Source organism: Peromyscus leucopus, chromosome 8a, assembly GCF_004664715.2.
Source record: "Peromyscus leucopus breed LL Stock chromosome 8a, UCI_PerLeu_2.1, whole genome shotgun sequence".
Lineage (NCBI taxonomy): Eukaryota > Metazoa > Chordata > Mammalia > Rodentia > Cricetidae > Peromyscus > Peromyscus leucopus.
The window spans coordinates 44,718,915-44,734,081 of record NC_051085.1 but is presented as its reverse complement, the minus strand read 5'-3'; the positions used below and the strand labels follow the sequence as shown (position 1 = coordinate 44,734,081).

The 15,167-nt window shown below is 40.7% G+C and overlaps 1 protein-coding gene across 1 annotated transcript in view; it reads right to left on the bottom strand.

The window, feature by feature from the left end:
* The window catches only part of Oprm1 (opioid receptor mu 1), an 80,802-nt gene extending 68,442 nt beyond the window's left edge, over window positions 1-12,360 (bottom strand). Inside the window, exon 1 of the mRNA XM_037200283.1 lies at window positions 11,758-12,360. Within this exon, the coding sequence (XP_037056178.1) occupies window positions 11,758-12,038 (281 nt within the window). The 5' untranslated portion in view covers window positions 12,039-12,360. The remainder of the gene's footprint in view (window positions 1-11,757) is intronic.
* Window positions 12,361-15,167: the final 2,807 nt, after the last annotated feature.

Genomic DNA, 15,167 nt, shown 5'->3' with positions numbered 1-15,167 from the left:
TCGGATGTAGCGGTTTTAAAGATTGAAAAGTTAAGTGTCATCTAGAACTTTGCTCAAATATTAGTTCTGTCAATTTTTTAGTTAGATGGGTTTGGACTTAATAAGTTTGTCACCGGTGAAGGTTGGAAAATGTTACTACTTTTCTTAACCTGTTGATATAAGCCCAGGAATGTTTAAAACAGTAGTGTAATTTAGGATGGCTAGTAAGGAATGTAGGACATTGTAACGTCATTGTAACATCCAGAAAATGCCAATAATGGAGACAATGACGACCATGATGGTACCCATGGACAGATATCTAGGGACCACATCTTCTGTTTTGTTCATGTTTATTTTTCCGGGTTTGTATTTATGATTACTTTTCCTTGTCCTAACATGGGTTCTAGATGTTGCACATGTGTACTAAAGGTAACATCCTGGCCCACCATTGTTTCTAAAAACACAACTGTTTCTGAACCGTTTCTTATAGCAACTATCATTCCAAAACGTTTCAGGGTTTCCATTCTATGACTTGGTCTGTTCCAACTAGAACGCTAATCCATACATTGTATTTTGTATATCAGCTTAGCATCAAAAAACTGAGTGAGGGAAAAAAATGTAACAGATGTACTGGAGCATATTTGTCTTGTCATTGTACCAGAGTCAGTGATTTTAATACCTTAGAAGACATGTCCTTATGTCAAATACGTTTTGAAGGCGCTTGAAAGCAAAGGCGTGTAGAGGGCACGTTCATTCTTTGTGTCACCTGCTATTATTTGGAACTTCTAAATTGCTGGGAGAACAGTGCTGGTGAAATCTCCTTCCTTAGATTGCACTTCGGAGGAAAAGGAGGATGCCAACAAGTTTGGCCACTCTGAGCTAAATCTGGTACATCAAGGAGAGCGCTTTGTTCATAGTTAGTGGTCAACAAGCACAAGAACTGTGTTTAATCTTCTTTGACATCACTCTGTGTATTAGTTGCCTTTCTGTGGCTGTCATAAAACACCACAGCCAAGGCAGCTTATAGAAGGAAGAGTCTATGGGGTCAGGGCTTATGGTTCCAGAGGGATCATTGTGGGGAAGTAGCAGGCATAGAAGCTGGAGCAGGATGCTGAGAGCTCACATCTTAAAACCACAAGTATGTAGCATGGAGGAACACAGAAAGAAAGAGAGACAGACAGAGACAGAGAGACAGGCAGAGAGAGAGACAGAGACAGACAGACTGAGACAGAGAGAGACTGACACACAGAGACAGACAGACACAGACAAAGAGAGACACACAGAAAGAAGGGGATGGTTTAAGGCAACCCTCAGTGACATGGTTCCTTCAGCAGGACCACACCTTCTAAATTTACCGAAAGAGTGCCGTCAACTACGGACCAAGTATTCCAACATCTGAGCCTGTGAAGGACAGTCTGATTTAAAGCATCCATGGTCTGGTAAACAATTTCTACCTGGTGTGGAGACACACACACACACACACACACACACACACACACACACACACACACCCAGACAATACCAGTATGTCGGAAAGGGCAGCAGGAGGATCAGGAGTTCAAGGTCATCTTTGAATTACAAAGAGAATTGGAGGCCAGCCTGGGCTACATGAGAGCCTGTCTCAAGCAACAACCCCCCAAACTCAATGTCATTTCCTTCCCTGATTATAGTTACAATGTATGAGAACTCCATTATTCAATATAACAAAGACTTTAAAATCCACACAATTTTAAGGCACCAATTTTAGTCCTTAGATATATGTTTTATTTTTACAAAGGAGCAATTTTAACTTCCTTTTTTTTTCATCTGAAGGAAAAAAATCTTAGAAGGTTCTTTATTAATGCTGTCTGCTTTTAATACAGTCACGTATTTTAGCAACCTTAGCCCGTCATAGGAAGCAAACTCCCTTTAATTTCACTCAATCCATGTGATTTTCTTTCCAGAGCTGATGGGGGATGAATAAGAATGAAAAAATGTCAGTAATAATTTCCTTTATTCTTCTTGGCAAGCACAACCAGGTGCGGATATTCAGGTTGTACCGCTGGCAACATTTTTCAATTAACATTTAATCTTCCCCCACAGAAAGTTCAACCTCACCCTGGCATGGAAGCCAGCATTTCAATGGAAGAATGTTGAGAAACAAAGAAAGCCCCATCCCCTTCCATCCTTCTGCTGTTCCTTTCAGTCATTGTTCTGAGTGGGCACACTGTGCCTCAAGGGTGTTAATCCCCACCACATCCAATGCTTGCTTTGTTTGTGCAGGTTGCTGCCTTGATTTTGGCAGTTGATAGGCATTGTTTTCAAGTCTTGGAAAAATCCATTATTCAGGCACTTGGAATAAATAGGCAAGCAGAGTCTCGGAATCTCCACTACTTCCTAGAAGCACTTCATCTTTTGACCTATTTTACTTGATTAGAGAATGAAACTAACAAAAGTCAGGGTGACTCTTCACTGGGATGAAGTTTTGAATGCCTGAATTTCCACAGCTCACTTGCAGACAGAGCTGTGGGTATAAGTAATTTCTTCTGACTCATACGACCAAGTCTTAGGTAAATAAGAGTTTTATCCTATGTTATCAGGACTCACCTTCCATTACCATACAAATCTAAAAGTGAAATATTTAAATATCAAATTATCTATTCTCAGTTTGATATTTTTGGAGACAAGTTTCTCAATCTGGCCTACAACTCATCCTGCAGCCCAAACTGGCTTTGAATTCATGACATATTTTGTTCAAAAATTTTGTTTGTATTCCCCCCTTCTGAATTTATTAGGCAATACAAAAAGATTCATCAACAGGGAACCAAATGCATAATCTATCTGCAGAATTTCTTCTCTTCAGCAAGATGAGTTTGGAGTGACCCAATGCCTTGAGAGTTAACAGGAAGGACAAGAAGACTGACCACAGTGATACTCATGTGGCACTTTGCTTTGTTTCTATAGGCTAAAAATGTATTCTACATCTAAATACATTTTAATGGACAAAAATTGTGATCTAGTACAAGTAAAGCTCTGGATGCATGCCACTGTGCTGATAATGATGGCCTGTGTCCTGTGGGGTTGGAGTGTGAAGAAGTTTGGAAGAAATCAACAAATTTTTTCTCTCTTGCAGAGAGAGCACTTCAGAGGAAGCAAATATTTTTAGCATAGTATGTAAACTTATATCTGAAATCCATCTGAGATTGAACATGGTTAGTATTCTTCACAAAACACTCACTAATAAGATTCAAGTTGCTTGGGTAGCTGGCATAAACATTTAATAATGGGCAGAGATTCAATCATATCTTTCTGCTACAGTTTTAGCACTCCATCTACTATGCCTATTCTGAAGAGAACTGCCAGGACCATATTTAAGGAAAAATTTAAAAGCTCTTGGGCTTGAACTCTCCTGGAAGTTAATTTACTAGTTACACTATACACAACCTCCTAGAGTTCAGATCTTTTATACCTCCTTAAAACAGGACTCAGTTTCTTATTCACTAGACCAGCAAGGTGGACCAGACTGGAGCAGTAGGAACTTAGATGCACATTAGATGTGTGGAAGAGCTTTCGACATGCCAATTCCCAGATCAGTTCTCAGGGATTGTAAACTAATTAGCTCTCTATGGGCCGTGGCCTCTCCTCATCCTCCTTCTCCTTGTCCTCCTTCTCTTTCTCCTCCTTGTTCTCTCCCTCTTCCTCTTCTTCCTTCTCCTCCTTCTCCTCTGCCTCCTCATTATCCCCCTCTTCCTCCTTCTCCTTTTCCTCCTCTTCCAACTTCTTTTCAAAAAGAACTTCTTAGGTAATGTTAATTTGTAACTGGGCGGCGGGGGGGGGGGGGCCATTGTTCTGGAAAGCTGCTCCCATGTGCTTAAGAGTGTTGTAAGGCTTTGTGCAATGGGTATGATGTTCCATGGTTAGTTAAAAGGAAAATCACACTTTATTTATTCTTTTTATGTAGACTGGGTTCCTGGCTAGAACTTAGATCCAGTTCTCACTTCAGAAAATTTAAGGAAGAATTTGATTTTTAGTGGACTCTACATCACCCTGTGGTGGTATTCTAATTATACTGAAATGTGATTTTGATTTTATGTTAATAAATAAAGTTGCCCGGGGGTCAGAGCTATTAGAGCCATAGCAAGAGTGTGGCGTGGTGGTGGGGGTGTGGGTGGTGGTGGACGCCTTTAATCCCAGCACTTGGTAGAAGAGCTAGGTAGATCTCTGTGTGTTCAGGGATACAGCCAGCATTGGAGACATATGCCTTTAAGACCTGGGGGGCTGTACATACAGACAGTGAGGAGGCAGTCACGTGTTTGGGTTTACAACCGATGAGAAGACAGAACAAAAGACTATGAAAAGACATACACACAGGAAATAGGTTTCTTTGGGAAGCTAGGACCACCGCAGGAGGAAGGGTGAGATTTTAGCTCTGAGCTCTGACCTCTTGGCTTTCTCTTTTACATTGGTTCTGTGTTTCTTATTTAATAAGACGGTTGGTTACATCTATATTACTCAGTTACAACTGGAGTGAAAGAGCTCTATGTGCAGATTTTAGCCTGGTAGTCATCTATCTAAGCTGAAGAACTGTGGTACCCACAAAGAGGTGTCCTCTGGGCACAACTTATGAAAAGATCCCTCATTTAAATGTGGATGGAGGAAACTGCATCAAGGCATGGAATCAGGTATGAAGAGGATTTCAAACAATGTACACAAAGTCATTGAAAAAAAAAAAAAAACATGGACAGAAGTCAGGAATCACCCACAGCCTCAGAACATCTTGATCTCCTTTAATGGTCCCTCTTACCAGCTGGACAGACTGAAATAAGGGAGTGACAGTGTTCAAAACAACTTTTGGGAGCTATAGTTATCAAATGTTTAAAATACAATTGTGTTACATAAGTCGGAAAGAAAAAAAATAAGGAAAAGAAAAACAATCAGCTTTTGTGTTTCAAATTCCATAAAGACATTAATAGGCTCATGGGAGCCCTGCCCTTTCCTGAGAATGTAAAAGTAGTTATTGGTTGATGAGGGGAGGGGAGACATTTTCTTCAGTGGGGTGGCCACTTAAATATTGCCAATGCTCATGTAAACAAAACAAAACAATAAAGCAATCAAGAGAGTGGTACTAGGTAGGAAGAAGGTGACTAGTGGGTGGGAGAAAGGAACAGAAGAGGGTAAGGGGAATATGACTGACATGCATTATAGAAATGTCGTAATGAAAGCCATCTTGTATATGAACAATATGTGTAAAATCATGGAGGAGCAGGGCTAAAATATTCATCAATAATGAAATAAATCAATTTAAAAACACCCGAGCGACACCTAGAAGCTGCAGTCACCATCTGGCTGTGCATGGTGGGTTCAGCATGTCTGGTATGCAGGCATATATGGCTTTGAGGGTAGATTTAATATGTCCCAAGAAGTTAATAAGAATTCACATATGACAATTTCAGTTTTCCTCTGAAGCCTTCAAGTGATTAAAGGTGAAAATACTGAGCAAAAGTCTGCAAAGCTGCCTGGAGCCAAGATGAGCACAAAGTGCCAGGCGGTGGTGGCGCACGCTTTTAATCCCAGCACTCCGGAGGCAGAGTCAGGTGGATCTCTGTGAGTTCGAGGCCAGCCTGGACTACCAAGTGAGTTCCAGGAAAGGCGCAAAGCTACACAGAGAAACCCTGTCTCGAAAAACAAAAACAAAAACAAAACAAAAAAACAAAAGATGAGCACAAAGAATATTTAAGAGAGGGAAACCTTTAGAAGTCCTCTAAATCCTCTTCTCTTGGCACTCACCCTTCACCACTGGCTAAGGGTGGTCAGGAATGTTGGCGATCATTCCGACCAATGGAGAGATGGAAGTCTGGGAAGATTTAGAGGTGATCTCTTGTGTCTACTACTAAAACCCAACTTAGCATCAATTTGGGAAAGCCAATGCTGCTGTCACAATGTCTGTGGCTACTGTGCTGTGTGTATTGACTTCCTATTTCTATTGCTGCTTTTGGATCTTGAAAAATATGTTATTTCAACAAAGTTCTTTGTATCTGTTATGAATATGGCCACTGCATGAATATAAAATTTTATACCTCTTTAATAGACTTTGCCTAATGAGATCTTGTGGACCAAATCTAGCCAACCACTTCTTTCTATGATTTGTTAGCAAAGAATGATTTTGTGATTTTTAAGTGGTTGAAAAAAAATCAAAAGAAAAATATTTTTAGGCAGATGAGTCTAATATGGAAGTTCAAACTTCAGTGTCCACATAAAGTTTTATTGAGAGAATTGTTTCTCTTTGTTTACATGATCTCTATGGCTTCTTTTAAGCCATGACCACAGAGCTCAGCCATTAGAACAGGGATCATTGGGTTGTAGAAACAAAGCATTTACTTTCTACCCTTTTATAAGAAATGCTGGACAAGGTGGCTATCTACTCATCATCCCGTGGACAGAAGTCATGTGTGCATCTGAGTGCTCCAAAGTGAGGTGAACCATGCTTGGAGTAACTTAATCTCAAATTTTACTTTATCTAATGAAATAATTTAGGGTAATAAAATAGATTTTAATTTTACAGATTGAATCTGCAGCTGATTGTATATTCCCTACCATCTTCAGTGTTGGAGAACACAGATAAATTTACAGACCTAGAGTCATTAAGTTGTAGGCAGAGCCCTGATTAAATGAACCATTAAAAACTAGAATAAAGATTTCGTTGCTTCAAATGGCTTCTAAAATTTGCTAAATGTAGGTATCAAATCATTATGATGGTATAGCTACAGACCAGTTACTACGTATTAGGTAATTGCCCCCTTTATTTTAGAACTGCTTTGGAAATGAAGGGTAAGAATTCAAACAATGGAACTGAATCCCAAATTATGCTCTCCAGACATTCTGTTTCCATTATACAATTTTAATCTTACTTAACTCACTGTCATTAGGAATACATGGAAAACAATTTAATTTTGACAGTCTTACTTTAATACACAAAATAAAATATGCCATGTCTGATTTTGAGTGTGTGTGATACACCTAGGTATCTAGTGCTGAAGTGATGAGGAAATTATGGGTATTCACCTTGCTTTCTTTCTATTCTGTTTGATGGTAGTGTATGCTCAAAGCATGGAACTCATCTTTGCGTGGTGAGCTCTCTGCTGTATGTAATCATGTGTAGCTGAACTTCTTGGTTGTCTTATATGAGTCAGTTCTGAGTATCAGAAAATCCTGCATCTGTAGACTTAAGCAACCGCAGTTCAAAAGTATTTGGGAGATTTTGCACTGTACTCAACATGCACAGACCTCTTTTCTTGTTGTTATGCCCTAAAAAGTGCAGCATGCCATCAATTTGTACAGCATTTCCATTATATTAAAATTATATGCAAGATATAATTTAAGAATCAAAGTTGAAGGCAAATAATGGACCATTTAACACAAAGCCTTGGAGCTTCTGGACTTGGTATTTACAGGAGTCCTAGGGCCAAATCCCCTTTGGGTACAAGAGTTCACACTATTTCCTTGAAGATTGTTATGTCTGCTGCCAATCCTTATTCCAGGAGGAAACTGTAGTGGAGACATGATTGAAATTATTTAGCTTTAAAAAAAAAAAAAGGTGCTTACGGGCTTTTGCATTTACTCTAGAGCTTGTGTGGGTTGGTAGAGAACCCTGTATTACTTGAAGGGCCCTGTTTGTAAGTTCCCAGGTGATTCCAAAGAAGGTGATGCTCTGCCTCTGGGCTATCCTACTGTGAACAGGCACTGACGTCCCTTCTGAGGGCTAGGCTTTGCCCCATTTGCTTCTGTGTAGGTTTTTTGTTTCTGAGTCTGAAGTTGGCCAGCTAGGGATAGAGGAAAGAGAGGCACCTTACATGGTGGCTGGAGGCAGTGCAGCCACAGAGCTTGTGTGTGAGACATCACAGAGTGTGATGGGATTGCTCAAACAGTAAAAACCAAGGGTATCCAAACTGGTTGGGACTAGTACAACTGGTCAAGTCCTCCATTAACTGTGCTATTCTTCAGTATGGTACCTTACTGCTAGTCTTCCAGAACTGGATGTTCCCATATTGCATCTCATGCTATGACACTCCCTCAACTCAGGATAGAAAAGTGTAGTAAACCCTATTCCAGGAAAACCCCACCCCTTTCCTGGAATACCTCACCTTATTTCATGAGTGATCCTCCCCTCTATAAACATTTGTCTGTAAAACTGAGTGGTCCAAAATACTTTGGTGTTGTTACATTCTTCTGAGAAGCCCTCACTTCCTTTTGGGGGCTAACGTTTGCTCTGTAAGGGAACTTCTTCCTAATTCTAATTCTTTGCTTCCCGTCCCCCCTCCCCGCCCCACTAATTATTTCTCTGATCATGACAAGAAGTAGGAAGCACTAGATAGAAGTGACAGTTTGGTGTCTGAGACCTTCCTAGTCTTCATCAAACACAGCAACTTTGCTGTTGGAAATGCCCACGGGTACAGTGACAGAATCCCAAACACAGGGAAATTGTTAAGTGCCTTACAGAGAAAGTATGCACGTTGGCTTTTGTGTAAATATGATTTCAGACATGCACGGCAGGCTGTGAGTTCGGTGGAAATTGATCTGTAATGTGTATTAAACAGGATATCCTTAAATAGAAACACACATGGAACAGGTTTATGTGTTGATTAGTTGATGAACGTTTTTCAACCAGAGGCTCACAACAATGCTATGGTAGTCATGGAGACTTTTCAGAAAGTGTACCATGATGAATGATGAAAACCACTGAACTCATTTCTTTTTACTTTCTTATTCCCATGGTGACAGTAGCAATCTGGTATCAATTCAAAGCTGATGGAATTGTATGTGTATTTATGCACATATATGCATGTCTTTGTGTGTATTTGAGCTGTGGCTTGCTGGTATCAATCCGCAGTACTGATTCCTCTTTGGAGAAAATTCTTTCTCTGTCTCTCTCTCTGTCTCTCTCTCTGTCTCTGCCTCTCTCTGTCTCTCTGTCTCTCTCTCTGTCTCTCTGTCTCTCTCTCTCTCTCTCTCTGTATACACAAAGCCACAAAGCTGTTTTCCCCATTTTAAAACCAAAAGTCTTCTTAGGTGATGGCTACCTATGACATTTCTATGGAATCATGTTTGTATTTCATATCTTTGATCTAGGACAGAATCCTATTTTATCTTTTACATTCCTTAGAACAGAACTTTACAAGAATCCTACATAAGGTTTGTTCATTTCTGGTGTTGTGGAAGGGATCATGAGGATGGTCCTGAGAAAAGAGACATTAATCATATCATCAGGATCTCAGTTATTTTTGTTGCTGTTTTTGTTGTAGTTATCTATGATTCACTCAATATACTAAGCTATTCTTGAGGATACTACCTCCATCTCTCTAGGAGCTGTAGCTATTGGACTACTTAATCATATTTGTTGTTTCAAGCAGGTAGATGTTAGTGAGCTCTTCTCATGATTGCATGGACTCGTTATTGTACTTTCCATTTGTAACAGAGTGACAAAGTCTCTGAGATTTTCTGGGACATACAACCTCCAGACATTCAGTTAAGTATGCTCAGCTACCTAGGCACAGTTTCTTCAACCCACAGACGCTTCACCAGCACTTTATCTGCCACTGAACTACCAATTTTTCTGCTGCACATTCTTATTCCCAGAAGGTTATCTGCCCATGGAATTGAGCACCTGCTCTGCCACAGGTGGGTGTTTGGATTGACCTTTCAAATAGAACTGCTTCTGTCAGAACTTTCAGTACGGAGAATAAAGCACAATGCCATGTTCCCAGTGTGACACGGTGTCACCATGTGACTCCAAGTGAACAAGTGAGAGGCAATGCCTTTAAAATGAATCCACCCAGCCAGCAACCTCCTCAGCACTGGGAAAAGACCAAACTGCCTCAGCTGGTTCCTGAGCTACTCTTTATAGAAAATAGAAGCCAGAGGAGATAAAAAAAAATGAGGAAGGAGGATGCTGCGGACTAATAAAGGAGAAAAGACTCTTGGATGCTTTGGCAATTGTTTCATGCCTTTTAAACCCAAGAACCCACCCATAAATGTGGGGTATTTTGTCATTTCAGAATTATTATTGTAAACCAAGATTTCCATGTTGATCTAGCAACAGAACTAACTCAAATAATCAATTTCTATCCTAATTAACAGAAAATTATGTGAGCTAAGTGACATCCGGGTTGTTGCACTAATGAATATCTTTTCTTGTGTAAACAATTGATTTTCTTTGTATTGGTTCACTCGTCTAGCATAGATAACCCCTAGTCCATTCTAGTTCTTTCATTTTATGATTCTGTGATTCTTTTTTTTCCTCCAGGAACAATGAACAACATATTCTCCTTATTGAAAGTCATCTTTAAATTACTGCCTTAACTGTGGGATGAGACTGGTTTTTAATCTTTCATTTGAATCTCTGTGCTGAATTGCAGAAAGTAGGTGTTTGAAAGCATACATTTCATATTGATTTCCTTCCTGTTTTTTTTCCTTCTGCTGTTAGCCTTCCTCTCAATAGGTGGTGCTCTTTTCTCAGAGACATATTCCTCACCCAAAGATCAGAGGAATCAGTCTTACTTTAAACAATCATTAATTAAGGAAATCAGACAAGCAATTTGCAGTACCTTGGGAACAAAGGGATAATGAGGGAAATGATCTTTCAATGACCTGAGCACTCTGTTGAAGCCTGTGACATGTGTGCTGGATAGGTAAAGCAAATATTGTAACTAAACATGAAAGTGCCAAGCTCATGATGCCACATAACCTCACTGGGAAGAAGGACTTAAATCAGGAGCCATTTTAAAGTGCTGGGATAGCCATCTACTTTAACAAAAGTGGGTAGGTAAGTATTCCACACTAACAGGCAGAATCTGAACATGTAACTCAATACCAACACAGTAACTCAACACAACACACTGAACAATACCTTGCTCAGTCTTTGCCAAATTCACCTATTACACCCCCAAACAACAGGAAGTAGACCTCAAACTCTTTGGAAGTAAAACAGAGACACTTTCCTCTCCAGACCATCCTGAACAACTCCCCATAATACATAACATTGTTGCTTTTATCATCCCTAATTGACTTCCACATTTGCAAGCACTGAAAAATTGTTATGCCCTGTAGATGCCCTGAGATACCCAGCAATTCCAGATGTCACTCAGGACTCCCTGAGCAGATTTGCAGGAAGAAAGTGCAAAGTGGGCTTAAACATCACAGCAGCATGCTTGCTACATCCAAGCCACCCTGCCCTGGAGAGATGCCAGGAAAGCTCCCTCCACCTGGGGTAGCCTCAGGATGGAAGAAGAATAAGAGAAAAACTCCCCAAACACAGGAGAATGGGTGGAGGCTGTGGTCCAATCTAAACCAGCAGGGCTGAGAAAGTTAGCAGAGTTTATCTCTTTAACCTACTAAGAAGCCTCTGCCCTTCAATTAGGGAAAGCTAACTAGATTTTTTTTTTTTTAACCTCTCACTCTTCACAACTCACTGTTCTTGTAGCTCATGCAGAGGGATGATTGGGACTCTTAGCTTAGAATAAGAAAGCGATCTAAGATGAAGCCCTTTCCCCCGCCCGCCCTCCCCCCCCCCAAACCCATATCTTAAAATCTTTGCCCAAAGAAACTTCTTGGTTTTGGAATGTTGAACACTGCTTTATCAAGGGAAGGGGGGAAAATCCAGTAAAGTAAAATTTCACACACAAACAGCAAGTGCTCTATCCAAGTTACCCCATCTTTGTACCCTGTTTCCTTCTCCTCTGTCCCTCACAGACTTTGTCTCCTTCCCAGCTGTGGAGCTCTGGCGGCGCTCAGGGCATTCCTTACCTGACGATCACATACATGACCAGGAAGTTTCCGAAGAGGCCCACTACGCACACGATAGAGTAGAGGGCCATGATGGTTATGGCTGTGACCATGGAAGGACTGCCGGCCGAAGGGCACAGGCTGTCGCTCCCGCCAAGCCCGGTGCGGTTCAGACCGCATGGGTCGGACTGGTTGCCCTCTACATGGGACAAGTTGAGCCAGGAGGCAGGTGCTGGGGAGCAACTCGGAGCCAAGAGGTCGGAACAGTCGCTGGTGTTCCCCGGGTCGGTGCGGCTGTCCATGGTGCTGAAGGCCTGCCGCGGACTCGATATGGACAGTAACTGAGAGCACCAAGACTTTTTGGGTTTCACGATCCCCAGCCTCTTCCTCTCCCAGCTGCCTCTGCTCCGTCCGTTTCTTACACAGACCAGCCCTGGCGGAACCAGAGAAGAGCGTCAGCCAGAAGGGAACGCCTGAGCGTCTGATATTCTCCTCTGCTTGGCGCCCCCTCCCACCTTAGAAGTACACGGGGCCGCATCTCTAACATCCCAAAGCACTGCTCCCTGGGTGGAAGGGAGGGAGCCTGTGAGGGATCTAGGGGCTGGAGAGGAGGGAGGAGAGAGAAGGCGTGGATTTTGCGCAAAGCAACTCTGAGAGTCAGTCTTCCCTGTCTCCATGCACTTCCGAGCAAACAAAACGAGTGTAAAGCGGGGTGCGGTGGGGGACAGAAACAGGGAGGTCGCAGAGAAGGGTGGGAAGAGAGGCAGTTAAGTTTCTTTGCAACAAGGATGCATAAGGTAGGGGGTTCGCATGCCTGTTTTTTCCCCCAGTGCTGTTTTTCTTTTTCTAATCAGCCAGGGAAATCATTGATCTGTTATATTCTCAATGGCCCTTAAACCCCCACACTTTCCCACTCAACCGCCCAATGCAATCAATGATTTGGCATTGAAGACCCACGATTTTTCTTCTTTCCCCAGATTCCCATCTCTGAAGCAAAAATATAACTCCAGTTTCTCAAATTTTCAGCCCTACACATCTATTTTGAAGCAACAAGGTCTTTCTCTGAAAAAGAAAATTTTGTGAGGGAAGCCTATTACTTGTGCCCCATTCCCTCAATTTACCTTGTCTTGGTGGTCTCTTTGCATCTGAATTTGTCCCAGGGAAGGGGAAGCACAGACAGGAGGGAGGAGGGGCAAAACCCAGTAAAATCCACTAATGACCACACTGCCTCTCCTAGCTCCTCTCATGGACCTGCTTAGAAAGATTTTTCCTTTAGCTTTTACCTTCCTTGGGGCGGGGGTGAGTCACAAGCTTCTGAGGAGCAGGTGACTGAACTAAGAAGAAATTGAACTGCTTTATTCTTTCTATGGTAGAGATTCCTAAAAAGACCCACATGGCTCCTTTTGAGTGTGAAACAGCCCAAATAAAGACCCATGAAGAACAAGGAAGGATGCATTAAAAATTTGATCTCATGTCTAAGTTCACAAGTGCTTCTGAAGGAATACAAGTTTAAATTCAACAGTAGTGTGTTTTCTTCTTCTTTTCATCCCTGTGCATGCACATGCTTGTGCATACCCATAGTTTTTAACTATAAATATTGAAATTAAATGGACTTGATTGGTTGTGGGAAGTTTAACTGTATTCTCATAGACTGTAGAAAGCAAGCTTAGAAGGAACACGTAATTCCAATTTTACTTTTAGACATTTATCTTGAAAACAGATAACTCACAGCTAAACTATTAATCATAGACTTTGGGCCGATGTTCAGTATTATTTTTACCCTTTTCCATTAAAGGGTGTAATTTCAGCACTAATGTAGATAAGATTTCCCAGTGACTGCTAAAATACCTTTAAATGCATTATTCTAGGAATGAATGTGTCAGTTCACACGATAGAGCTGAAATCTGTGTGCTCACTCACTCATCGGTCTTCTGAGGATGCCCAGAACCATCCTCACGCCCTTCATGTGAAGATAAGTCAGCACGTGGTGCTTCCTGCTGCCTTTGCTGTCTGGTGCCTTTGTTTGGTGATAGAGTCCTGTCATCTCTAGCAGTGTGAGTCTGAATAGGTTACTTTACCTTATTGAGTCATATTCAATGATATGGTCTCGTCTGAGATCAATATTTCCCTTCTATTTCTGTTTCTCATGCTTCACAGAGAGTAATTATCATCATTCGATTACTCCAAATGAAATATTTTCTGAACACCATTTCATGTCTTCATCAATCTGTCTGTCTTCTCTCTTTCTCTCTCTATTTTTCTATCCATTTCCTGTATGTCCCATTCATTTAATATATACTTTGAGAAAATGCAGACAAAGAAAACTTATCTGCCAAATACAAGTGTTAAATTATCCCTGAAAGGTCTTTTGAAAAGTTATATAGAAATGATAGTTTCATGTCACTCAATAGACTATGAAAAGACCCCAAGTTCAACTTCTGTTATTTCTTAGCTTTCTCCATAATTGCTCATTTCCTTCCAGAGTGATCCGAAGGTCTTCATGGAAGCTTAAATCTTCCATAAACAGAGGCAGACTATTCAAAAATGACTCAGCAAACTGAAATCCTAAATATTTTATACAGCCTGGATTACCCATGAGACCTTTAATTTCTTAGAGCCATAGTATGTTGACTGTGAGAATGTCTGATTTTTCACTGATGTTTCTTGTTGAACCTTGGTTTTCCATTTGAATCAAGAATAATTTACTACCTACCGGTCTAGATTTAATTTAATATAATAAAATTCATATAAGGAAACACTTTTCATGAAATTATTTGCTTTAAAGAAATGCATTTAGTCACCATATGGATGGATCCTGAAATAAGCTAAAAGTTGCTCCTCTTTCTTGGATTTCAGTGTCTATTGGCTTTAGATATTCATATGATGGCCATCAATGCACACCCATTTAGCAGTTTAGTCATGGTTGTTTTTGAGAGTGGCTGTTAATGGAACACCCGATTAACAGGTATTAATGAGAGCCAGAGTCATAAATACCATGTATGGACTAATAACAGTGGTTAGAAGCTCAGAAAAGGAAGGTCATATAGGACTTCATCAGGAGAGCATGCTATGTGTTTTGTAGCTTATCCTACTAATAAATGTGCACAGCTAATAAGAAGGCAGTTGAGTTCTGATACAATATTATTTTTAGACTACTGGAATACTGCACGACCCTTCAATATAATGGAGTATGATTCCTTGGTTTAGAGTTTAAAAAGTAAAAAGCTAAATTAAAAATAAAAACTCTTCACAAATTTCTATGTGCTAAACCTAAGAGGATATCTGAAGTTGAGCCAGTAAAATCCCTGAACTTTAAATATTAAAAGTAGCCCCAAACCCAGACTCTACTGTCTGTTTTCTTGAGACTTACATTCTTTGCTGTTAATTGGTTCCTCTTATGTAAGATAAAAGAGTGAGAATCAGTTACAGAG